A 26,222-nucleotide genomic window follows, 5' to 3' on the forward strand; every position below is an offset into this window, starting at 1 on the left:
CTCTCTTAGTTTTAAGAGATAAGGTGATTGCTTTGATATGTCCAGAGAAGAGAAGTGCACCTCTCTTTAGTCTGTCTGTAATGCAGTGGTCATCTGTATTCATCTTGAAGCTGTTAAAAATTGCTTTGGGACTTGAGGTAGGCTTTTGCTTTAATTTCTGCACACTTTTGTCTAAAGTCAAAGTCTTACTATCTCTGGAACCTTTTGTAGTTATCTGACATTATACCTTAAGGTTTCAGCAGGATTGTTTCCCCCTGCTAGACCAAAGGTTGGTCCCTGAAGCACAGCTACATTATTCACAGTCATATAAATTTGCAGGGGATATCGGTTCACTGAACTCTTCTTTACATTTGTCTCTTTTTGTCTACATACAACACTTCCTGAAACATTCCCACAGGTACTCCCACTTTGATAGACAGACAAACAGACACACCCACACACACCCATGCGTGTGCATGCTCAAAGTTCTCACTTTTGACATCACTTTCCGTAAGGACGCTATATCTTTGTTTCCTAGGTGGTTTATTACTGAAGTAATGGCATAGTGGGTAGTAGTGAGGTTGAGGTAAGAATATCGGATAATTTTTCACAGCATATTGATATTGACGTGTTGATTGAACACGTAACCACTCAAATGTTGTTTCATGTACTGGGCTCAATTTATTGATATGGAAATTAAAACGTTTTTCTTTTCAAACTTTGGGAAACAGTCTAAGTTCATATTCACAGTGATCGCTGAGGCTGTCCTTTTTCGAAAGAGATCATCTTAATTATGGGTTGTCAAGATGCCAAAGTTTTGTATCATAGTTAGTTTAGGCCTACTAATGTCTCTATTAGAATTACCTTTTGTGTTTTGATTCTTTGGAATGACAGAATGGGTTCATGTGTGTTGCTGCAAAAACAAAGAGATGATCTGGTAGACAAGTCTGAGATATTTTTTCAGTCAGATCACTGCATATATGATCTTTTTTCTTTTAATAGTTTTCTAGGCTATTTGGTCATTACTATGTACATTAAGAGCTTCTGAAGGATTAAGTAGCTTGGTTCATTGACTGGTTAACACATTGATAATTGGGAGAATCTTTACTGTGATTGAGTGATTTTTGTTTGTGGTTCATGGGAAATATAAAAAAGGTCAGTTTATCTAATTTGTTTATGTTTTATTTTGAAATTAATATATTCACATGATGTCAAATTAGATATGGGCATCTTGGGATATTGATGTTGCCTCTTGGGATGTTGCCTCTTGTTTGGAATGTTGCTTCATGACAATATGCATCGATGAAGTATCAATATAATTGTATTGTCTTTGTCTTTGCTGTGTCTGTTTTTGGAAAATGGTTAGTAAACTTCTTACAAAGTTTTGTTTAGTTTATTCAGTGTAGCCAAATCCCAATGAGCCTCTAAATCAAGAACTTTTTCTATTCAATAATGTTTTGTGAATCCTCGAATCCTTAAATCTTTGTATGTCATATGATAATGACAGGACACAATAATAGAATTATGTAGCAATACATTTCACAGCTTCCTGGTTTTAAAAGTTATTCAATTATTCACTTTACAATGTGTCTGTTTGCAGACTGTAGAGACTCTGTCCTTGTCCTGTGGAGAAAGAGAGGAGAAATGGATCTGGCTGATTCTCTCAGAGAAGTGGGGTCTGGGACTCCCACTAAGATCAGCCTTCCTGGAGACACAGAGGAGGGGGTTGTTTACTCCAGTAGGAAACATGTCTTTGGGGAAAGAGGGAAGACAACAGGCACCTCGAGGACAGACCGTGGAGAATTAGAGTGGAGAGTCCAAGTCGATCAGAGGTGAGAGCAATAGGAAATTGGCAGTGTGGTTTAGAGCCGTGTAAAGTTCATCTGCTAAATATGTGTTAATACATTTATTGTGCATAGAGCTTATGACCTTCCCCACTAGTGAATGTCTAGCACTCATTCTTGTAGATTTCCATCTATTCGTTTTGTGTCTGTGGAGTGTTATGTCTCTGTAGAGCAGTCTTCTAACTTTAGAGAGGTTGTCTCCCGCACCAGATCTGGATTGGTTATTTTATTGTTTTCTTATGATTAGTGCGATCCTTGCATTTTATGGTGTTTTATTTACATTTTCTTTAATAACAAAGTTATTCAGTTCCATTCAGTATTTGTCAATTGCTGGAGAGGTGGTGTATATAAAACAGATGTTATAAAATATTACAAAATACAAAATATTTTTCATGCTCTCTCTATTCTCTCTATTTATCTGGGGTGAACATGACAGTAAAGTGTACATAATACCCCTGTGTTTTATCTCGGTCTGGTCATAACAGATCTCTATGGAATTTGAATAGGGTTTGTGATCACTCTGGTTCTGAATAGTTCTGCACATAACCTTAAGTCTGCTTAGTACATTAGACATACAACCAGTTAAGTGAAACTATAATTTATCTCTGCGTATCTATGTGTCAGTTTTTAGCTTCCAGCAAGACTGTCTGGGGTTTATTTGGCAGTCGGTAACAATACAAATATCTGTTTTATGTTTCTTAGTGATGACCCTGTGATGTCTCAATTTCAATTTATTTCTTTGTCCCAAATGGGCAATTTGATTGCAGACAGGATCACATACCACACAACAATACAACACACTACAATACAGACAGATATGCACAAAATAATAATTTAGTTGTGATAAATAGGTCTGACGATGCCTAAAAAAGATGAGTCAGTAAAACCAAGATAAAAAGTCATTAAATAAGTTAGATATAAGAGGAGGACGTGAAGAATATGAGGTGGGGGTGGGGTCACTAAATGGACAAGTTTATATTTTCCTGTTGAGTGCATTCAGTACTTGGATAGAAAAGGGGATGAAGGATTTTTTGTACCTCTGTTTAAAAGCAATAGGAGGTTTAAAACGCAAGCCAGATGGCAGCAGCACATATTCAGAATACAGGGGATGGCCTGTGTCTTGATAAATTTGTATAGCTTTGTTGAACACCTGCTTATTATTATACAATAATAACAATTTACAATATTCGGTGGGACTAACAAACTTCACTCCCACTATCTTACTGACCACATTCACAATCTTGGAAAGTGCATTTTTGTCTCTGATGGTGATATTTCCATTCCATATCTCTACAGGTAGACATCCTGAATGGCTGAATCTTGCAAAATCTTTGCTTAAAATGGCCTCAGAAGTGTATGCAGGGCACTTTCTGGTCTGTAGTGTTCTAGTAATTAATATGGTCTGTTACCTTCAGATAGACTGAAATAACTTTTAGAATTGCAACTCAAGACTCAGGTCTTACTGCTTATTGATCTAGTGCACAGATTTGGTGTATTGAGATATACTGAACTGTGTACTGATCAAGTCTACTGTAGATTGCGTGTGTTGTTCACAATGATTTGTCAACGTTGTTCTGCAGAGGCCAGACATATAGGAGAGGTTCAACACTCAGCTATGCATCTATGCAGAGCAATGACTCCATTGAAAAGCCGCCCAACTTCAGTAAAGAACCTGCCACTGACACCACACGGTATGTCCAAAGTGTCTTTGCTTGATAGTGAAAACAGAAAGTTGATATGGGGAGACATGAATTCTGTTGTCCGTGAGACCGAAAGGGAGAGGTGAAAAATGGTTATTATTTTCTTTTTCATTACACTGGTGTTGCTGGACCATCAGAATGGGGAAAGAGAAAATCAGACGGTGGCGCATTCAGCCCACCCGGACCCCTGACATTACCCTAAGGTAATATAATTGTAATAAAATTAATATAAGGTAGTATCCTGACTCCTCCCGTGATTCTCTGACCCCACTTATGCTGTGTGTTCTATATCAAATTGAAGAAGAGTAAAATTGTGTTTTGGTCACAGCGTAATTTAGTCAACTTATCTTAACTGAAGTGACAAAGCTTGAATGACTCAAAACATTTGTTTTAATCTTACATCAAGTAAGACTTCTGTAGTATTCTAGTATATGAAGTGAGACTTATGTAATTTGATTGTGTTTTCATTCCTTTCTGATGTTTCAGTGTTCAGAGACAAAGATATGTATCGGAATCATCCAGCTGCTCTGGTCAGAGTGACATGTCCATAGAGCAACGTTTTGAAGAGCTCCATATAAAAGATGGAAGAGTATGTTCAACATGTGACGGTGCTGATAGTGCCAGGTATGAATTTAAATGTTTATTGAAACACACATACAATACACACACACACACAAACACTGAGATACATGTGGTGTGAGTTGTGACAAGCCAGTGTTGTTGTATTGACCACTGTGTTAAAGTCGCTGTATTGCAAGGGCGCAGGCATAGTACATAACTGCATTTTATGGATGTTGTTGTGAAACTGATTTTGACAGTGTGCGGACACGAAGACGATCGCCATCAGTGTCTAGCTGTGTATCAGCACAGTCTGAAGAATCAGTAGAACAGCCTCCATGTTTAGGAGAGAGACCCTCCATCACCAGGTAAGGGCTGTGTGTGTGTGTGTGCGCGCGTGCGTGTTCTTTTGAAAACATTATTCACTTTGGACAAGCAGGTGCACACAAGCACTACAGTCTTGTGCACTAGTAAGAGTGAATGTTCCATGCATATGGACTGTTTTAAGTTAACTGTGAAAGTGTGATTCTGACAGTGTGCGTACAGGAAGACGATCACCATCAGTGTCTAGCTGTGTATCAACACAGTCTGAAGAATCAGTAGAACAGCCTCCATGTTTAGGAGAGATATCCTCCATCACCAGGTAAGGGCTGTGTGTGTGCGCACGCGCGCACGTGTGTAAACATTATCCACTTTGGACAAGCAGGTCCACACAATCACTACAGTTGGAAGATCACTCTGTCTTGTGCACGTTAACACTAGTAAGAGTGAATGTTCCATGCATATGGACTGTTTTAAGTTAACTGTGATTCTGACAGGGTGCGTACAGGAAGACGATCACCATCAGTGTCTAGCTGTGTATCAGCACAGTCTGAAGAATCAGTAGAACAGCCTCCATGTTTGAGGAGAGAGACCCTCAATCACAAGGTAAGGGCTGTGTGTGTGTGGTCCCTGTAAAGCTACAAGCTTAGGGTGACCAGACGTCCCGAAAAATTCGGGACAGTCCCGATAGCCAAGCAGTTGTCCCGAATCCTGCCCCAATTGTCCCGAAAATTAGAGCAAAGTCTAAAAAGCAGACTCTCGAGTAGTTATTGTCTGATAGAACACACACACAAAATAAGGTAGCGACAACTAAGCAGTAGGCAACTACTGGCCCTACGTAGGTGGCAAGGCGCGAATTTTGAAAACACGTATTGCTATTTTTCATTCATGAGTGCACGCGCAAGCAGCCACCAGGAGATTTGATTCGAAGTTGCAGCGCATTTCATAATGACATGAGTTGATAAAAAAAAAAAAAAAAAAAAAAAAAAAAGCTCAATTATTTCTAATTTAGAGTTCTCATGATACCGTCACACAGTTCAGTTTCTGAATAAAATAATTAACAATTTGTTATTTAAGCTGCCACGGGGAGATTTAATTCGATGTTGAAGTGGTCAGGGCCGGTGAGGCCAGGTAAGGGACTGTGGAACCAAAAGCAGACTTAGAAACTGATTAAAAGGTTAATTAGGTTTTAATGTTGAAGAACACAAAAATAGGCAGCCAGGCAAAACCACTTGGTAGGCAGAGTCAACTTAGTAGGTGAAAAAAAAAAGCACAGGCAGCAGTATAGGCAGGGCTCAAGCAGATCTCCAGAGTGGCAAAAAACAGGCAGAGTTCGGTACACATGTAGGCCGCAGGCAGTTAAGCAAAGGGGCTAGGCAAGACTCACATGTCAGAACAGGCAGAGGTCGGTAACAAAGAGCAAGCAAAGTCCAAGCAAAGGTTTCCAAAAAGGTTCAGGCAAAAATCACAAAGTCCAAAAACAAGCCTTGGTCAAAAAACAGTAAATCCAGCAAGAACATGAGACAACGCAAGAATCCACACTGAAAGACCTGACGATCTGGCAAAGAGTGTTCCACATGGCATGGCTTAAAAGCCATGACAGACGAGGAGAGTGGCAGCAGGTGTAGCAGATCAAACACAGGTGATTGGACGCCTCCCTTGTCAGTCAACCAAAAGCCAAGGCAGAAGGAAAACCCGGACCGGAGCAGCAAAGGCATCTCAAGTCACAGGCTAGGAAACGAGGCTTCTGGACAGAAGCGCATTTCATAATGACACTTGATGTATTATTATTTCTAATTTCGAGTTCACATGATACTGACAGTCAGACAGTTCAATTTTGGAATAAAAAAAATGAATCCCCCCGCACCTCGTCCCGAATTTTACCCATTCTCATCTGGTCACCCTATACAAGCTACTCTGAGGTTTCATAAAGCTACATGTAGATAAGTCGCCTTCTGTTTTTCAAAACTATCTGCAAGATCAGTGAAATATTGTTAAGTTGGAGATTATGTTATTTAACCCAAATACAAACATGGCGTGCATATCACTACTTCAGTCCATGCAGTAAAAGTGTGATTTTGACAGGGTGCATGCAGGAAGACGATCACCATCAGTGTCTAGCTGTGTATCAGCACAGTCTGAAGAATCAGTAGAACAGCCTCCATGTTTAGGAGAGAGACCCTCCATCACCAGGTGAGGGCTGTGTGTTTCTCTCTCTCTTAACAACATTCACATAAGTTAGCAATTGTAAGTCTGAGGATATTGCGCAAAAACTCCATATTGTTAAGGTGTTCTTAATGGGCAAAACTGTACTGAAATCGCTTGTCTCTGTAATATCAGATTGCAAGTGGAAGACCCTCTGAGCAAGGGAGCGGGAGCAGAACCCTATTCCATGAGGTGAGGCCTGTGTTAGTGAAGTGGTTTGAGGTTATGCAACATGGTGTCATTTGTGATAAGGTTTGTTCATATCATAATGCCAATTATTGAAACCAATATCTTTTCAGTGCAAAAACACTATCACTAAAAACAATGTTTTAGTGTAAAGGTTAGTATGGGAAACCTCCTTACAGGACATTATAAGTTCACAGTGAATAGTGTTTTATGCTCAAATAAATCAATATGGTACATGTCTTTTCATGTCTTTCAGTGCATCAAAATATTGTATCACTGAATTATATATACTCCCCTATAAATACTATATGGAAATATGGGCTCATTATAAATACTCTATGGGCATAAGACCTGGTTGTGTTGATCAGTCTGTGCAGTTTGTCAGTGTAACTCTGTGGGCTACTGTGTGATTAGTGCTCATATATTCTCTGGTCTTGCTGTGTTAGGCGCTCTAGGTATAGGCCACATTCACCATGTCCCAGCCACACATCTACAGAGAGTGACACCTCCCAGGAAAGGATTCTCAACTCTGACCAACCAACATCACAACATTACCCCAGGTACAAGATCACTATGCTGACTTGTCACTGTGGAAACTATATGTAAACATAAGTTTGTCTTAAGGTAACATAATATCAGCTACTGCACTTTGTAATTGTTATTTGAACATCCTCACGTCTGATAAGAGCTTATTTTCTGTGTATTCTGTGGCTTTGTTTATCATTTACCAGTTATCTGTCCCTTCTTGAGAGTGATTCTTACCTACTAGCATCGCTATGGCTACAACTATGTTTGTGTCCATTTTACAGTGTTACTAAGATAAAGCCAGAAGCCAAACTTGTTTTTTGACGGTGCTTTGCTGTGTCGTAAGCTGTGTTTGTCTTGTATTTCATGTTTTTGGCAGACGTCTGTCCTCTTTGTCTGTTTGGAGTTGTGGGTCCATACAGCAACCTCCTCATATCCCACAGGAAGAGTAAGTGTCCATGGTTACAGAACAAATCCTGAAAATGGTGCTGGTTTAGGTCTAACACTAAAATATGAAACCTGCAATATTGTCGTACATTATTTAGGCTGATTTCATCAAAATATAATTTCTGAAATGTAAATAATAAAAAAGTTTAAAAAAAAAACAAGAGAAATACTGTCTCTCCAGCATATTTTGCCTGAAAGTCCCTTTACGTTGCAGTGGCCAGTGATGTCTTGTTCTTAGCTCATGTTGAATGTTTATGGTGGGTGGGTAGTTAGTAGAAATAAGGGTAAGATTATGTAGTTATGAGGTAGTTGTCATCCAGATTGGTTCAGACTTCAAGTGATGTGGAAAACTTTGATATCACTTTCATGAGATGGAACTAGAACGGTTTCATATTCATGCTTTTGTCTTTGTTTTTTTAGAAGAGTCCCCTCACAAAACACCTCAGCAAGTGAGTGACTTCTGTGCACAAACATAATCCTTTAATGCATTTTATCACACACACACACACACACACACACACACACACACACACAGTTCAGAAGTAGTTATGTGTAGTTATCTTTAATCTAAGCAATAGGAGAAGCAGTGTAGCCTTTGTAATTTCCTGCCATTTTTCTCTGTGTTGTATTTCAGAAATCAGAGACTTACAGACAGCCATAGACGACCATAAGGCCAGTTTGAGGAAGAAGTTTGAGGTCCTGTCTGGAGGGTCCAGTAAATCCAGCTGTTCTGTGCCGTTCCATGCCATCTACACAGAGCTCCACATGACAGTAGGAGACAGTCAGGGAATCTGCGTAGAGCACGAGGTCCAGCAGATCGAAATGCTGCACCGGACACAGGCAATGCCTGCAGATGAGGTGGTCAACTGCAGTGACATCTTCAGGCCCCTACGCAGAGAGCAGAGGCCCATTAGAACCGTCATGACCAAAGGCATTGCTGGGATTGGGAAGACCATGTCCGTGCAGAAGGTCATTCTAGATTGGGCCGAAGGGCGAGCCAATCAGGATGTGGATTTCGTGCTTGTGCTTCCGTTCCGTGAGTTGAACCTGGTGTGTGGTGAAAAACATAGCCTCCATGGTCTTCTGCTGGAGCTTTTTGAAGAGCTCCAAGCCTTGGAATATGTGGGTTTTTACAAGGAATGCAAACTGCTGTTCATCCTGGACGGCCTGGATGAGTCTAAATTCTGCCTTGACTTCCTGGAGAGAGAGGTGTGTGATGTAAATGAGGTAACCTCGGTTTCAGTGCTGGTGACCAACCTTATCCGAGGTCACCTTCTCCCCACTGCTCTCATTTGGGTGACCTCACGGCCAGCAGCAGCCAATCAGATCCCTGCACGGTACATTCACCAGGTGACAGAACTCAGGGGATTTAGTGACACACAGAAGGAGGAATTCTTTAGAAGGAGAATTGCAGACCAAAGGCAGGCCAATGAAATCATTGCCCATGTCCGGGCAACACGCAGCCTTTTCATCATGTGCCACATCCCTGTCTTCTGTGTGCTCATTGCCACCATGTTCCAGCCGATCTTGGACAAAAAGTCCAAAAAGGACACCCCTAGTACCCTGACTGAACTCTTCACAGAGTTTATCATCTCACAGATCAAAACACGACAACAATCACAAGAGTCCAGTAAAGAGGCTTTATGGAGGCTGGCTAAACTGGCCTTCACGCATCTACAGAGTCAGCGATTTAACTTCTATGAGGAGGATCTGAGCGAGTGTGGAATCAACTCAAGGGATGCCTTTTTGTTCTCAGGGCTATGTGTAGAGATCTTGAAAGAGGAGTTGATCGGTCATGGAAAGCGAACCTACAGCTTTCTGCATCTGACCGTTCAGGAGTTTCTAGCAGCTCTTTTTGTGATCCACTCCTTTGTCACCAAGAACACAGAGGCTCTGGAGTCCTTTCATGTTTTCGTGTCCGATAAGAATATGGAACTGTATAGCCTGCTGAAGGCTGCAGTAGACAAGTCTTTACAGAGCGAACATGGACATCTGGATCTTTTTCTCCGTTTCCTCTTGGGACTTGCGCTCAACCCCAGCCAGAAGCTCCTACAAAACCTGCTCAAAGGCACACGCAACCGACCCTTGGACATAAAAAAGTTCATGGACCAGAGATTGAAGGCACAAACACGTAACAGAACCATCACTTACATTAAAGAGCTCAGGCAGCAGAACCTCTCGCCCGATAGGTGTATCAATCTCTTCCACTGTTTGATTGAGTTACGGGACTTTAGCATGCAGGCGGAGATCCAAGAGTATCTAAGATCTGAGAGGCGCATGGAGTGCCTCTCTCCAGCCCACTGCTCGGCTCTGGCATACATGCTCCTGATCTCCGAGGAGGCAGTGGAGGAGTTAGATCTGAGGCAGTACATCACCACAGATGAGGGCCGCAAAAGACTATTGCCAGCTGTCCGGTGGTGCAGGAAGGCCCGGTAGGACTTTGAGTTGTAATGTTTATTTATCTATTAAAGCAGAATTCCAGCAAAGCACATTTCATGATAGATTATTCATATATAATAACTAGATGTACCGCATAGCGGTACAAAATATGACCGCCGCTCAGTCCTGTACATCCGTTCCGCGAAAATAAATCACACTTCAATTTGTCTCCATATTTTACTCCATCCCCCACTCTTGAAACTTTTGTGTATGCTTGTTTGGCATGCCTGAGTGTGTGTGTCTGGGCTGCACAGAAAGTACCCTACTGGTGCTGAAAAGGTGAATAGATTGTAGAATAGCCAAAGAAGATGTAGAATTGTTATAAAACCTTTAAAATCTCTAAACAATCACAAGTAGGGCAGTTCATCACAGTTCATCCATTGCAACTGGATTGATGAAAGGTCACTTACACCTGTAGGCTACATTGTATTTGGGAAAAGCAAAAGGTATCAGCATAATGTTATTTATTTATTTATTTTTATGTATTTATAAACAAAAACATCTCTGTCAGTTCCATGCCGTTTTCAACAGCTATCAAAAACAAAGGTCATTTTTGGATGGATGGATTTTTTGTGAATGTTTCTTCTTCTACATAAGATTTTAGTCATCTTTAGTTCATGTAATACTTTATTGTCAATGCACAAATTAAGTAACAGTAGTCTGAAACGTTATTGTTAATGCACAAATTAAGTAACAGTAGCCTAGTCTGAAACGAAGTGCTGTTTTACATCTAACCAGTGGTGCAAATAACTGACATGTCCAAATGGGCCTTGATGAAATGCGCGCCGCTAGACTGTTCATACACATTTTAACGGGCCAAAGTTGAAGAGCTTTTGTCCGTTATTGTTAGTGCAAATATAGGCTGATTCATGTTCCCTTGCATTGTTTAACTGAGGTCCATGGCTAGTCTGGCTTTCATCAGACCAAGCTCAATCTTTTAAGAAATCAAAAATAAATAGCTGGCAGATCAGGCTGGGTTCACCCAGCCTAGTCCATAGGCACCGATATTGTTTAATTTTCGATTGAGATATACACGCTCTGGCTATTCTAAATGCAAAAATGCATCAGGGAGTTATGACAAACGGTAACTAACAAACTAGATCCTAATAGAAAGTTGTTAGCTTCCCTAAGCTACAGGTAGGATTATAAGGTAGGCCTATTGACAACATAAATTGTCAATAGGCTATGCTGGCGACACAAATAAAATCTCCTTTGAAACCAATGGCTTACGCCTTACAGTATCAAGCGGACTTAAACTGTCATATCATTGGCTTAAAAGTTGTAATAACATTCACGCAGCTCCATGAGTCAAGGAAAGCACAAATGAAGTAGCCACTTCTAAATGGGACCTACTACACAGTAGCTTAAGGTGTTTTGCTAAAACAGCCATAATGAAATGAAGGTGTCATTGTTTGGATACTTCACACACACGTGCTTTTTAATTTCACAGACTACAACTACCAAGCTGTAATCAAAGGACATCGATTCCCCTCTCACACCCTGCACGCACTTAAAACAAAATAAACAGGCGTCTCAGTCTCACGCATGTATAGGCAAAACTGCATCAGACCGGTGTAACGTTGGTAAATCTTCCATTGCACAGAATGATTTTGTAGCACGTGCAATAAATGATAGTCGAAAGATACAAACAGTGCTGCTATACATTTGCTTGGTATAACCGCATTTATAGTTTTCTACAAATGCAATAAATCAAATGCCTCCATCACTCAACCAACGCTAACGGTAACATTACCTAGGTCCTTATTGATATTACAAGATTAACGTACCTGCAGTAAAAACCAAGCATGTCCGATAAACATCCTCAGATTTATTTCGGCTTCAAGAAGAAATGGGAATTACACTTCATGTGAACATCGTCCTATCCTTATTAGATGTTCGCTGCGGTAAATTACAGTCCTTGTATGAAGCGTCCATTGTTTTTTCCAACCCCTTTTAACTTCCAACAAAATTACGTTTCACTGCAACGATGCGCCATCTAGTGGACAAACGACTACTCGCCAATACTGAAAATGCAACCATGATGATGATGATGAATATTTATTTTGGCTTTCTTTTAATCCTACTGATTTTCATTTTTTTATCGGGGCAAATCACAAATGAGTGATTATGAGCCAGGTTTATGTGGGCCCTTGAGACCAACATACCATAAAAGATTCACAGAGAACTGTGTCTGCCCTACCCTCCTTTCGGGGGTCCAGTCCAGCGGGGGCTGCAGATGAAAAGCGAAAATGACGGTTCCATGCTATCCATATGGGGGTACATGCTCACCAAGTTTTGTGTACCCGGTCTTTCAGTGTCGGGAATCCTTGTTGGTGTACGTCACTAAATGTACACATAAATTATTTTATTGTAAGGCCCCCATGAACGAAAGTACACAAAACTTGGCATGCATTCAGAGGGTGTCATAATGATCCTACACTTTTAATTTTGTGCAGTTTTGACCTTGTCAGCCAGAGATATTGAGATGAAAACACCTAATTTTATGCTTTTTAATTTTTTTAACTAGGTGGCGCTATACATGAAATAAGTGGTAATGGGATGGGTTGACATGCCCCCTTAAGACCAACATAAAAAAAAGGTGGACCTCCTAGGCCCTACGGTTCTCGAGATATTCACAGAAAACTGTCTCCGGCCACCTACAGGCCAGTTGGTGTATAGTAACATAAATTAATTTATTGTGTGGCCCCCATGAACGGAATTCCACAAAACTTGGCGTGCATACAGAGGGTGTCATAATGATCCTACACTTCCAATTTCGTGCAGTTTTGACTATGTTAGGTCACAGACCTTCAATTACACCACCTCATTTTTACTTTTTGTGTTTAACTAGGTGGCGCTATACATGAAATGAGTGGTTATGGAATGCGTTGACATGGCCCCTTGAGATCAACATACAAAAAAAAATAATGGTCCTCCTAAACCTTACGGTTCTCGAGATATTCACAGAAAACTGTGTCTGCCCTACCCTCCCTTCGGGGGGGTGCAGTCCAGCGTGGGGGCTACAGATCAAAACGAAAACGATGGTTCCATGCTATCCATATGGGGTTACATGCCCACCAAGTTTTGTCTACCCGGTCTTTCAGTGTCCGGGAATCATTGACGGAAATTTGGACATGCGAAAAAAAAAAAAAAAAATCTGACTAAACCTATATGACCCGCCGCAAACGGGCGGTCATAACGAGGGAGCACGGTACTTTGACTGCAGCTTTAACCGTAAGCACAAAGGGCCGTTCACACCAAGAACGATAACTATAACGATAACGACATAAAATTATCGTTCTTGTTAATATCAGTTAAGACTTCCATACGCAAACTATAATGATGAAGAACGATATCGTTGGGGATCACTTTCAGAGTGATTTTGAGAATGGTAAAAAGCTGACAGTCAATCGGAAACCATCAAATTATAGAAATATAGAAACTATAGAGACTTTCCTTAGCATTGGTCCGTGTGGAAACTTTTTATCGTTATAGTTATTGGTCCTGGTGTGAACAACCCTTAATTCTTCAATACATTTAACCACTCAGTGGTTATTTTGCACAAGGCTGCTTCTTTTTCTGCTTAAACAATTGAACTTGCCTATGGAAAGCAGTAATGTGATACCCAGTGTACTTTGAGGTCATGTAATTATGACCGCCAAGAGCTTGGCGGGCGGTCATATAGGTTTAGTCAGATTTTTTTTTTTTTTTCTTTTTTTTCTTTTTCGCATGCCCAAATTTTCGTCAATGATTCCCGGGACACTGAAAGACCGGGGTACACGAAACTTGGTGGGCATGTAACCCCACATGGATAGCAAGGAACCATCGTTTTTCGTTTTGATATGTAGCCCCCCCGCTGGACTGGACCCCCCGAAAGGAGGGTAGGGCAGACACAGTTTTCTGTGAATATCTCGAAAAACCGTGAGGGTTTAGGAGGACCATTTTTTTTTTGTATGTTGATCTCAAGGGGCCATGTCAACCCATTCCATAACCACTCATTTCATGTATATAGCCACCTAGTTGAACACAAAAAAAGTAAAATGAGGTGTTGTAATTGAAGGTATCTGTGACCTTACATAGTCAAAACTGCACGAAATTGGAAGTGTAGGATCATTATGACACCCTCTGTATGCACGCCAAGTTTTGTGGAATTCCGTTCATGGGGGGCCACACAATAAATTAATTTATGTTACTATACACCAACTGGCCTGTAGGTGGCCGGAGACAGTTTTCTGTGAATATCTCGAGAACCGTGGGGCCTAGGAGGTCCACCTTTTTATGTATGTTGGTCTTAAGGGGGCATGTCAACCCATCCCATTACCACTTATTTCATGTATAGCGCCACCTAGTTAAAAATTAAAAAGCAAAAAATTAGGTGTTTTCATCACAATATCTCTGGCTGACAAGGTCAAAACTGCACATAATTAAAAGTGTAGGATCATTATGACACCCTCCGAATGCATGCCAAGTTTTTTGTGTACTTTCGTTCATGGGGAGCCTTACAATAAAATAATTTATGTGTACATTTAGTGACGCATACCAACAAGGATTCGGGACACTGAAAGACCGGGTACACAAAACTTGGTGGGCATGTACCCCCACATGGATAGCATGGAACCGTCATTCTTCGTTTTGATCTGTAGCCCCCGCTGGACTGGACCCCGAAAGGAGGGTAGGGGACACAGTTCTCTGTGAATATCTTGAGAACTGTAGGGCCTAGGATGACCAATTTTTTCCGTGATGTTTGCCTCCAGGGGTCATGTTAACCCATTCCATGTGCACACATGTGCATAAACAGATACACACGCACACACATACATTTACAGTAATCATAATTATGACACATACTCACACAGTAGACATATGTACGCATGCATGCACATGCACAAACACACATACGCAGGCAAAAACACACAAACACGCACATACACACACACACACACACATAAACATAAATTTGTACACGCACACATGCACACAATTCAAGAATTTTTCCGTCATCTACTCCCTGAATTTTTGGTCATTGATACCCGGGACACGAACCACCGGGTACATGAAATTTGGTGGGTATGTAGCCCCACTAGACTTTTACGGAAAAATTTCATTTCTCGACCACCACCAACCCCCACCCCGTGCTGGGCCCCTGAACCAAAAAAAAAAAAAAAAACAGTTTTTCCTAAATAACTACCTGAACCGTGGCACTGAGGATGAAGAATCTTTTATGGTATATTGGTCTCAAGGGCCCACATCAACCTGGCTCATAATCACTCATTTGTGATTTGCACCCCCACCCCGTAAAAATGAAAATGCAATATTATTCTGCTTTAATCGCCCCCTATCTTCAGTTAAGATGTTCAGAACTGCACCAAATTTTATGTGTATGATTGACCTGGCATTCTCGGGGGTATGCCAAGTTTCAGAGAATTTCATCCATGGGGGGTCTAAAAAATTAGGTTGTGTACATTTAGTGACTGTACACTCATTGGCCTGTAAATGGCGGTGCACACATATACACATGCACACACACAGGCACCCACATACTATCGGTATTAGAGCGGCCGATACATAATTACAAATTCAGTAGGATTAAAAGAAAGCCAAAATAAATATTCATCATCATCATCATGGCTGCATTTTCAGTATTGGCGAGAAGTAGTCGTTTGTCCACTAGATGGCGATCGTTGCAGTGAGACGTTATTTTGTTGGAAGTTAAAAGTGGGTTGGAAAAACAATGGACGCTTCATACAAGGACTGTAATTTATCGCGTTTTAACATCTAATAAGGATAGGACGATGTTCACATGAAGTGTAATTCCCATTTCTTCTTGAAGCGAAATAAATCTGAGGATGTTTATCGGACATGCTTGGTTTTACTGCAAGCACGTTAATCTTGTAATATCAATAAGGACCTAGGTAATGTTACCGTTAGCGTTGGTTGAGTGATGGAGGCATTTGATTTATTGCATTTGTAGAAAACTATAAATGCGGTTATACCAAGCAAATGTATAGCAGCACTGTTTGTATCTTTCGACTGTCATTTATTGCACGTGCTACAAAATCATTCTGTGCAATGGAAGATTTACCAACTTTACACCGGTCTGATACAGTTTTGCCTATACATGTGTGAGACTGAGACGCCTGTTTATTTTGTTTTAAGTGCGTGCAGGGTGTGAGAGGGGAATCGATGTGCTTTGATTACAGCTTGGTAGTTGTAGTCTGTGAAATTAAAAAGCACATGTGTGTGAAGTATCCAAACAATGACACCTTCATTTCATTATGGCTGCTTTAGCAACACACCTTAAGCTACTGTGTAGTGGGTCCCATTTAGAAGTGGCTACTTCATTCGCGCTTTCCTTGACTCATGGAGCTGCGTGAATGTTATTACAACTTTTCGCCACGATATGACAGTTTAAGTCCGGGCTTTGATACTGTAAGGCGAAGCCATTGGTTTCCAAAGGAGATTTTATTTGTGTCGCCAGCATAGCCTATTGACAATTTATGTTGTAAATAGGCCTACCTTATAATCCTACCTGTAGCTTAGGGAAGCTAACAGCTTTCTATTAGGATCTAGTTTGTTAGTTACCGTTTTGTCATAACTCCCTGATGCATTTTGCATTTAGAATAGCCAGAGCGTGTATATCTCAATCGGAAAATTAAACAATATCGGGTGCCTATGGACTAGGCTGGGTGAACCTGATCTGCCCGCTATTTATTTTTTGATTTCTTAAAAGATTGAGCTTGGTCTGATGAAAGCCAGACTAGCCATGGACCTCAGTTAAACAATGCAAGGGAACATGAATCAGCCTATATTTGCACTAACAATAACGGACAAAAGCTCTTCAACTTTGGCCCGTTAAAATGTGTATGAACAGTCTAGCTTAACGATTTCATCAAGGCCCATTTGGACATGTCAGTTATTTGCACCACTGGTTAGATGTAAAACAGCATTTCGTTTCAGACTAGGCTACTGTTACTTAATTTGTGCATTAACAATAACGTTTCAGACTACTGTTACTTAATTTGTGCATTGACAATAAAGTATTACATGAACTAAAGATGACTAAAATCTTATGTAGAAGAAGAAACATTCACAAAAAAAATCCATCCATCCAAAAATGACCTTTGTTTTTGATAGCTGTTGAAAACGGCATGGAACTGACAGAGATGTTTTTGTTTAAAAATACATAAAAAAATAAATAAATAAATAAATAAATAACATTATGCTGATACCTTTTGCTTTTCCCAAATACAATGTAGCCTACAGGTGTAAGTGACCTTTCATCAATCCAGTTGCAATGGATGAACTGTGATGAACTGCCCTACTTGTTATTGTTTAGAGATTTTAAAGGTTTTATAACAATGCTACATCTTCTTTGGCTATTCTACAATCTATTCACCTTTTCAGCAGCAGTAGGCTACTTTTTTGTGCAGCCCACACACACACACTCAGGCATGCCAAACAAGCATACACAAAAGTTTCAAGAGTGGGGGATGGAGTAAAATATGGAGACAAATTGAAGTGTGATTTATTTTCGCGGAACGGATGTACAGGACTGAGCGGCGGTCATATTTTGTACCGCTATGCGGTACATCTAGTTTAAACTAGAAAAACATGTTGACAAATTAAAATGGGAGCATTAAGTAAAGCTATTATACCAACTGTCCAATCCATAATCTTATAAAGTTTTTAAATCATGCACAGTGAAGAAGGGTGTCTGACCCAAAGCGTCTATGGGGTGTTTAAAACGTTTTAACAGAACTGTTTAATGCTGCCCATGTTGATCATGTCATTTAAATTGTTTTACAATCCTTAATCTGACCATCTTGTGTCCTTCTACAGGCTGGACTGCTGTAAACTGACAGTGAAAGCCTATGAGACAGTGGTCCTTAGTCTGCAGTCACTGGGGTCACCACTGACCGAGCTGGACCTGAGCTACAACAGCCTGCAGGACTCGGGCCTTGGGCTGCTCACTCAAGGGCTTCTGAGTCCTCACTGCAAACTGCAGACACTCAGGTGTGACACGAAAAATACCATATAATTGTGTTGTCACTTCACTTTGACTTTAGCTTTGTGGACACTGGCATAGGCTAAGCATTTCAGGTAATCAGCAAAAACAACAAATAGAGAAGTATTTTTAATTAATTAAAAATTAATTTGATCAACCTTTGGCTCATTTATTCCACGAGGTTCATAACCTCAGACAATGTTACTACTAAAGATGTCTCTTTTGAGACAGGAAGTCACCTACAGGCAGGGGTGTAGTGGTAAAATAAGAGATGGGTAAACTATGAATTCTGTGATCACGGTAAGGTGGACTAAGGAGGTTATTGTCCTTTAAGTTTATAACGATACAAGTGGTATTAAATGGTTCCTTGAGTGTTGATGAGTGTACATAATGTAAATGTGGATAATACAGTGTGATATTTGAATGTTAAAAGTTGCAATTGGTGAATAAACTGCTTTGAGAGGTGGATAAACTGATAAGAGGTGAATAAACTCAAATTTCAGAGGTGGCTAAACTGTGTTTACTTGCGTTTAGCCTCCACTACAGCCCTGCCTACAGGTTTACAGCAGGTAAAACTGTGACTTGTGTTTTTGCAGTTTGGTTGGCTGTCACCTCACAAAAGCATCTTGTGTGGTAATGGCCTCTGTCCTCCAGTCTGAAAACTCAGCTCTGAGAGAGTTGGATCTGAGCGACAATGACCTACAGGACTCAGGACTGGAACACCTCACAGCTGGTTTAAGTCATCAGAACTGTAAAGTACACATACTGAGGTGAATCACTCACACAGAATCAGCATACACTTTGGTACACTCCTTGTGATAAGATGAAAGGGAGAATTTATAGTAGCATGACGGATAAAACTATCTGATGCTCTCTGCCCCTTTCTGTCTCTGGTTCAGGTTATCATCATGTTGTGTGTCGACCAGAGGCTCTGAAGCCCTAGCTGCAGCACTGAGCTGTAATGCCTCTCACCTAAAAGAGTTGGACCTGAGCTACAATTACCCAAGAACCTCTGGGGTGGAGCAGCTCTCAGCTAAACAGCAAGATCCTGACTGTGCCCTGGAGATGCTCAAGTATGTCCTGTCAATATAGTCTATTTTGTCTCCTGGGTTTGCAATAGAGAAACATCAGTTTGATCTGGAGGTTGAAGTCAGCAATGATACCAGTCCTCTCAAAAGGGAAATGGTTGTGCTCCAACATAAGCACATTGTGAGAAGTAATTCCAGATGTATGTCTCTTATCATGTGCCATACGTACAAGATAAGTTGATGAAGTTGTGTTAATGTCATGAATGTTACATTTCTTCATCTTAATTCTGATGTAACTTTTCTTAGTGTGAAGCATGCAGGAAGGTATCGTTTGCTGCCAGCACCACGGAAATGTAAGTATGCTGTGTGTTGATAATAGGTCTAAAACTAGCAAACTAATTGACAGCCAACAGATTTGCTTTGCAAACCTCAGCAACATTGTCATTGAAGGTAGTTAGTTTGTCTGCTTGTCCCTCTTTCACATGTTTGTATCATCAAAAATGGTAGCTAACAAGCCAACTACCTAAAAGGCAGGCAATGCATTAATTTATTTCTGACATTCTGATATCATAGTATTTCATTTGGATCAGGATTATAGATCTGGGTATGCAGCTAATCACAGGTGTCTATATGTATAGCCCATCTGCTGTAGGCTATAATACAGTTGTGTGTGTGTTTTCCAAAAGGCTTAGCAGTAAACTTTCTACTACTTTCTCTACAGATTTCTACAAGCTGCATCTAGACCCCAACACGGCTCATAAAAACTTAACATTGTCTGAACGGAACCAGCGAGTGACTAGGACGTCTGCTCAGCCCTCCCTAGACCACCCAGAGCGCTTTGACTGCTGGCCCCAGGTGCTGTGCAGGGAGCCTCTGACCGGACGCTGCTACTGGGAGGTCGAGTGGACTGGGACAGCTGCCATTGGATTGGCTTACAAAGACATCAGAAGGAAAGGAGGTGGGGACGACGTTGTGCTAGGACACAATCTAAAATCAGTGGCACTGTACTGTGACAAGGACAGCTACTCTGTGTACTATGGTAAGAAGAAGACCGAGATCGGTTTCCCCCCCTTTGGGTGCAATAGGGTTGGGGTGTTTCTGGACTGGCCCACTGGTTCGGTGTCATTCTATAGGGTCTCGTCTGATGACGGCCTACTGCTCCTGGACACAAAGTACACCACCTTTAACCAGCCACTGTACGCAGCATTCACACTCTACCCCTCAGACACAGCCATCTCTTTGTGCAAGATTGAGATGTGAATAGGCACTGAATCATACACACAGTCATCTCTTGGATGCTGGTGTCTCAAAAAAGGTCAGTGCTGAAAATGAGCAATTTGCTTGCAGTGATTGTAGACACATTTCTATCAGAATAAAAAAAAATGGAGGGGGTTATACCAAGGTTGCACCCTTGGTTAGTTTGCACTTTAGTTGTATACACATAATAAATGTAGCATCATGTTATGCATATGTAGCATATTGTGTCATATTCTGTTTTGATTGATGTGATGGTCTACTGTATACTATTGTGTACATTGCACTAGGGTGAAGTCAGGTACATTGGGACAAATAAGGTTTTATATATTGGGCTCTTTAACTATTAGAAGCTAATCACTGATCATGTTATTATAAACTTAGCACAAAAAGTAAGGACATTTGTGTTTGGTAGATTATTTCTCTGTGGTAACAATGCTTTTTGGCAATAAATCGTATACCATTGTAAAGCCTGTTTCCCTTTCAAATGGTGCCCCATGCATTTGTGGGATGAGCAGCAGTGCTGAGTACTGTATGTGGGTTGCGCCAATGAAAAATTTGCCAAATCTTCTCTGCCATTGCCCAACAGGTTATTTTGCTGTTGCTATTGACACTTGTTTTGAGCTTCTGGTACCCCCAGGTGTCTGCTACAAGAATCGGCATGTTGCGTTTGAATGATCTGGATAGGGCCCTTACGATAGGGCAACTTCAAGCTTGTGTTCTGCAAAACCAAGTTGCAGCATTATTTGGAGTTAGCCCTAGTACCATCTACAAACTGAAGACCAAGTTCCATATATAACGGGGGATGTCAAAGACAGGCCGCGAAGTGGGCATCCCAAGAAGACGACACCCCAAGAAGACCATTTCCTCACCCTGTCAGCACGTAGATGGTTCTTCCACACGCTACTGAGGCTCCTGTTTGTGAAATGAATAAATTGTTAGATTGCCAATGTCTTGTTTCTTCAATCATCCAATCCACCAAACGAGTCAATGGCAGAATAAGCTGTTTGGCATTGGTAGAGAAGATTTGGCAAATTTTTCATGTATACAACCCACATACTCAGCGCTGTTGTTCATCAATATATATTTGTATTATCTGCAGTGGCGGTTTTAGGTACGGGCGAACCGGGCGGTCGCCCGGGGCGGCATCTTGTAGGGGGCGGCACGAGCGCTTTAAAAAAAAAAAAAAAAAAAAAAAAGAATAATAATAATAAACGTCGCAAAACGATTTTCTAGTATCCATCACTTGTGTGAGGAGTTAGGGAATGTTGCTCAGAAGGTAGGCCTACTGCACTGTGCAGAGGAAGGGGCGAAGGGAGGGGTTTGCGGGGGACAGTTCACCTCTGGGTCTCCTTAATGAAACGGGAAAGGGGGGATGAATGGGGATCCACTGTATAGTAGCCTACAACAGTCTATTAGTGGGCTAAAATCAGTCACACCTTGACTTTCTTCCAAACAACGCACATCTCATAATGTTATGAATGCAGACCTATGATTCCTGCACATTTAATTAACTGTGTGAAATGGCTAATAAAAATAAGTGACAAAACGATTAAGAGGTCACCCAGGTGAATTGGTTTGGTCTTGACTGTGGTCGCGAGTGGATCATGGGAATTTGTGGATTGTTGTCGACTGTCGAGTGCCAAACAAGATGGACAGAAAGCGGTCAAAGCCATTAGGTGCCCAGTTCCGAAAAAAAAGAAAAGTAGAAGAGGAGAAACGAGCAAAGGATAAAGGTATGTAATGTCCTAATAATAACAGTATCATGTCATGAGTGAAGGGCTAACGTCAATGTTAATTGATAGGGCCTAGCCTAGTATAACTTTTACGTTTGTTAGCCATCTTGCAATGATACCTATGCTTAGCCTATAAAATAATAATTCGGTTTTAACAAACACAACAACTAATTTCACCATGAGATGGATTATGCTTTGCAACAAAACGGTCAAAACCTCAAAAGTTCTGATTATTTATTTCCATCATTTTGGTTAACGTTGCTGTTTAGACAACGCAATTTTCATGTAACCAAGGTAGGTAGGCAGGCTAGTTTCAAAGACGAACACTTGGCATTTGCAACATGAGTGCAAAGCATAGTAGCCTAGTAGTAGTAGCCAAAGAACAAATTGTTCCTCCCTAATTTAATATGACAGCAGGCATTTAGCATGTAGGCCTCAGGGCATGTTTATGAAATGTGCTATCAATGGATGTTTTGTTTTGTATAAGAGCTAAATTGTAGCCTGAAGTCTTTTAATGACAATTTCAATTGCAATTTCAGGGGCACTTCTAAAATACTTTGGAGCATCCTCTGCCACTGCTCAAGATGAGCCACCCACAGCCCCTGTTTCACAGGATGAGGAGGAGCCATCAACCTCATCAGATGCACAGGCCTCTTCTGAGGTGGTCCCTGTCCTTGAGGATGAGCACCAATCCATGTCTCCACAAACATCTCCCTCTACGTCTGCTTCTCCTCAGCATGAGCCTTCAGGTGGGTTTTTACATCTCGCTCTCTCTCTCTCTCTCTCTCTCTCTCATTCCTTGTGTGTGTGTGTGTGTGTGTGTGTGTGGGGGTATGCCTAGGCAACAAGAACAAGTAATTTAATGTAGTCATAAGATTTTTGATAATTTCTTAGTAGGGCTATGAGTTATGTTCTTCTGCTGTGTGCTTTGAGTAATGTGACAATATGCTGTCTGATAGAAATGCCTGGAGCTGAATGCCCCACTGCTGAGGAGCCTCTGTCAACTGACCCTGCTAAATGGCCTACGCTTCTGACGGACAGGATTCGGACTGAACTGGTTCGCAGAGGACCCTGTAAGTTGCCTCCTGATTTTGTTTTCCAAAGGAGTGAAAGTGATGGGAGAAGTTGCCACCACCACTATTTTAAAAAGACATTAGTTAGTGGTGAAAAGATGGCAAGAAGTTGGCTGATATTTTCCATGGAGAACAATAGCCTCTTTTGCTTCTGCTGCAAATTGTTTTCCAAGAGGAACATTCATTTAATAAGTTCAGGATTGTCCGATTGGAAACATGCAAGTTCTTATCTCACATCACATGAAAACAGTCCAGAACATCTCAATTGCATGAAAGCATGGAAGGAATTGGCAGTGAGGTTAAGAAGTGGGAAAACTATTGATAAGCAGGAGATGGCACTTCTGGAGGCTGAGAGGAAGAGATGGAGAGCAGTGCTGACACGTCTCATTGCTATTGTGCAGTCACTAGCAGTTCGAAATTTGGCTCTAAGGGGACACACAGAAACATTGTTCACACCATCAAATGGGAATTTTCTCAAAGAGGTCGAACTTATGGCCAGATTTGATTCCATTATGAAAGGTCACCTTGACCGTGTTGAAAGAGGAACAGCAAGTCAACAGCTACCTGGGCCATCATATACAGAATGAGCTGATTGATTTGTTGAGCAGCAAACAGTTGTCAAAATTGTCAGCTGACAGTGCTGTAAGCAATCTTTTGCAATGTTATTGTGAGCCTATATATTTGACACTTTATGTCTATAGTGAATAAGCCTATATATTTGACACTTTATGTCTATAGTGAATATTTTCAAATTTGTGTGATTTTATTTAATATTTATTAATATTATTGCTGTTCTACTTTTATATTTGATTGTAAGTTATATTTGCCACTTTTATGTATATAGGCCTATTGTGTATTTATTTAAGTTCTAATACGGTTTTGTGCAGAATTGCCTCATTGTCATTTGGCAATGCTGTAAGCAGTATTTTGCCATCTCATTGTTTGCCATCTGCTTGTTTGTGCAGAATTGCCTGTTGTTGCTTTAAAAATTACATTTAAAATGACATTTAAAATGTCTCAATAAAAAATGACTGTTTGAAAAAAAAGATTTTTTTGTTGTTGGGGCTCGGGGGGATCTCGCCCGGGGAGTAATTGAGTCTAGAACCGCCACTGATTATCTGCCTTTAATAAATGTCCAAAACATTTGGTAATTTTGCATTGCATTTCATCTCAGTCATCACTTGTAGCCATTGTCAAAAATTGTGTCTCAAAATTTTGCTTTCATGATCAGTCAGACAAGTCATTCCAGCCCACATCTTAACATCCAGTTAACAGTTGAGCAATAGGAGACCTCAGTCCATTTTAAACAAACATATAATGATCAGTTCAGTGAACACATTTAAAAGCAAGCTACAACTGATGTCAAGTAGGCTGCAACACTGACCTGCTGAACTTTCCTCACATGCAGGCAGAACTTCAGCGTCAGGGCAAAGATTTTGTGCAGAGTGACAGTGCACGTTATGAGGAGCAAGTTCAGACAATCTTGTCAGAATTTGAGAGGCGCTTTAATGACTTTGCATCCATCGAGCTTGCTGTTGCCAGCTATATGTGTTTTCCATTCAGTTCGATGTGGATAGTATTGCCTTAAAATTAGTATTACTGTTCCACCTGGAGAGCTCTGCTGTTGAGGATGAGATTCTCACTTTGCTACAGTAAATTACATTGAAATCAAATCCAGGGCAACACATGGCAAGAATGGAGAGTTCTGGAATCTACTGCTAGAAGGGAAGTATCACAACCTAAAAAGATGTCCACTGAGTTTGACAGCACTTTATACGTTTTTCATGTGACGTATTTTAGGTTCTATAGCTTTGTTTACATCCACCTGGTAGGCAATGGGCAAGTTGAACCCATTGAACATTGTTGTCTGCAGCTGCCTCTCAGTACATCTCTGTATTTCAGCAATGTCAACATTTCAGGCATCAATAAAGGTGATGATGAAACGTTATCCCATTGTTCACTATTTGATAGCCTGTCACAGGAACGTTATTCCGCTAAAATCGCCCTGATTTGGTGCATTGATCTGTAGCCTATCGATAACGTTATGGGAGAACCGGCAGCCTATGGTAGCCTAAGTTTTTTTCTCTGTTCAAAACTCGGTTTACACGAAGACGATAGACTTTCTTAGAAGCTGTGAAATTTGGCCAGAAAGGAACACGTCTTCCCTCTGAAAGTTGACACAAAATCAAACAATATTTGATCATTTAACTTGAACTGAACAGCGACAGGTTTTGGTAGGCAGTAGACTCAGCAGACGTTAAAACGGTAGCCTACATAGCAAGCGTCAGTCAGCATCATGTAACATTAATGTCGTTAAAGTCATGAATCCTGTAACATATTATAACATAATAGTGCGGCAGGTTAAGTCCATATTCCAGGACAATCGTTCACTTTGTGATACAAGCACCAAAATTGGCATCAATAATCACTACTTTTTGAGGAAAGCACATTAGCCACCTGAAAATCCAACATGGCGGCCATTTTTCAAGATGGCCGCCACATCAAATGTAAGAAAAACGTTTATGCTGTAGAACTTTAATGGCTGGACGTATTTACATGATCTAGGCATCAATTTGTATGTATTTTAACATGGCAAAATAAATGGTGCAAAGAAAGAAATCTATTTCAAGGCTAGTTCCCAAGATGGCGGCCAGAAATAGTTGGACTGCACTCGAAAATTGTTTATCGAAGCTCACTCTCGAATATCGTTGATCCTCTTTCTCACTTGAAAATCATTTATTCTCTCTCTCAAATATCGATCAAGGCCATACTTCTTTAATTTGGGAAGACTGGTGTGAGAAGAGGCAGATGAAGAGTCCACAGTTTCAATTCTGGGAGCTTGTGATGTCAATGCAATTGGTGATCTCTTTGATCAGGTCTTTCAGAAAAGCAAACTTCACTTTGTATTGTCAATCATTGTCT

The 26,222-nt window shown here is 40.8% G+C and overlaps 2 protein-coding genes across 2 annotated transcripts; both read left to right on the forward strand.

Moving 5' to 3' along the window:
- The first annotated feature begins 484 nt into the window (after positions 1-484).
- LOC125284183 (NLR family CARD domain-containing protein 3-like) lies at positions 485-20,957 on the forward strand. Its single transcript, XM_048227987.1, has 16 exons — positions 485-565; positions 1,580-1,811; positions 3,404-3,514; positions 3,661-3,726; positions 4,010-4,147; positions 4,342-4,449; positions 6,743-6,799; positions 7,240-7,353; positions 7,698-7,766; positions 8,186-8,214; positions 8,400-10,197; positions 18,044-18,217; positions 18,806-18,979; positions 19,109-19,282; positions 19,544-19,590; positions 19,959-20,957. Exons 2-16 carry the CDS (start codon positions 1,624-1,626, stop codon positions 20,495-20,497), a joined length of 3,786 nt encoding a protein of 1,261 aa, XP_048083944.1. The 5' UTR covers positions 485-565; positions 1,580-1,623; the 3' UTR covers positions 20,498-20,957.
- Positions 20,958-21,787: 830 nt separating this feature from the next.
- LOC125284557 (zinc finger MYM-type protein 5-like) lies at positions 21,788-24,005 on the forward strand. Its single transcript, XM_048228541.1, has 3 exons — positions 21,788-22,227; positions 22,767-22,976; positions 23,187-24,005. The coding sequence occupies exons 1-3, from the start codon at positions 22,143-22,145 to the stop codon at positions 23,885-23,887; spliced, it is 996 nt and encodes a 331-aa protein (XP_048084498.1). The 5' UTR covers positions 21,788-22,142; the 3' UTR covers positions 23,888-24,005.
- The last annotated feature ends 2,217 nt before the right edge of the window (positions 24,006-26,222 follow it).

The sequence above is a fragment of the Alosa alosa genome, chromosome 19, assembly GCF_017589495.1.
Source record: "Alosa alosa isolate M-15738 ecotype Scorff River chromosome 19, AALO_Geno_1.1, whole genome shotgun sequence".
NCBI lineage: Eukaryota > Metazoa > Chordata > Actinopteri > Clupeiformes > Clupeidae > Alosa > Alosa alosa.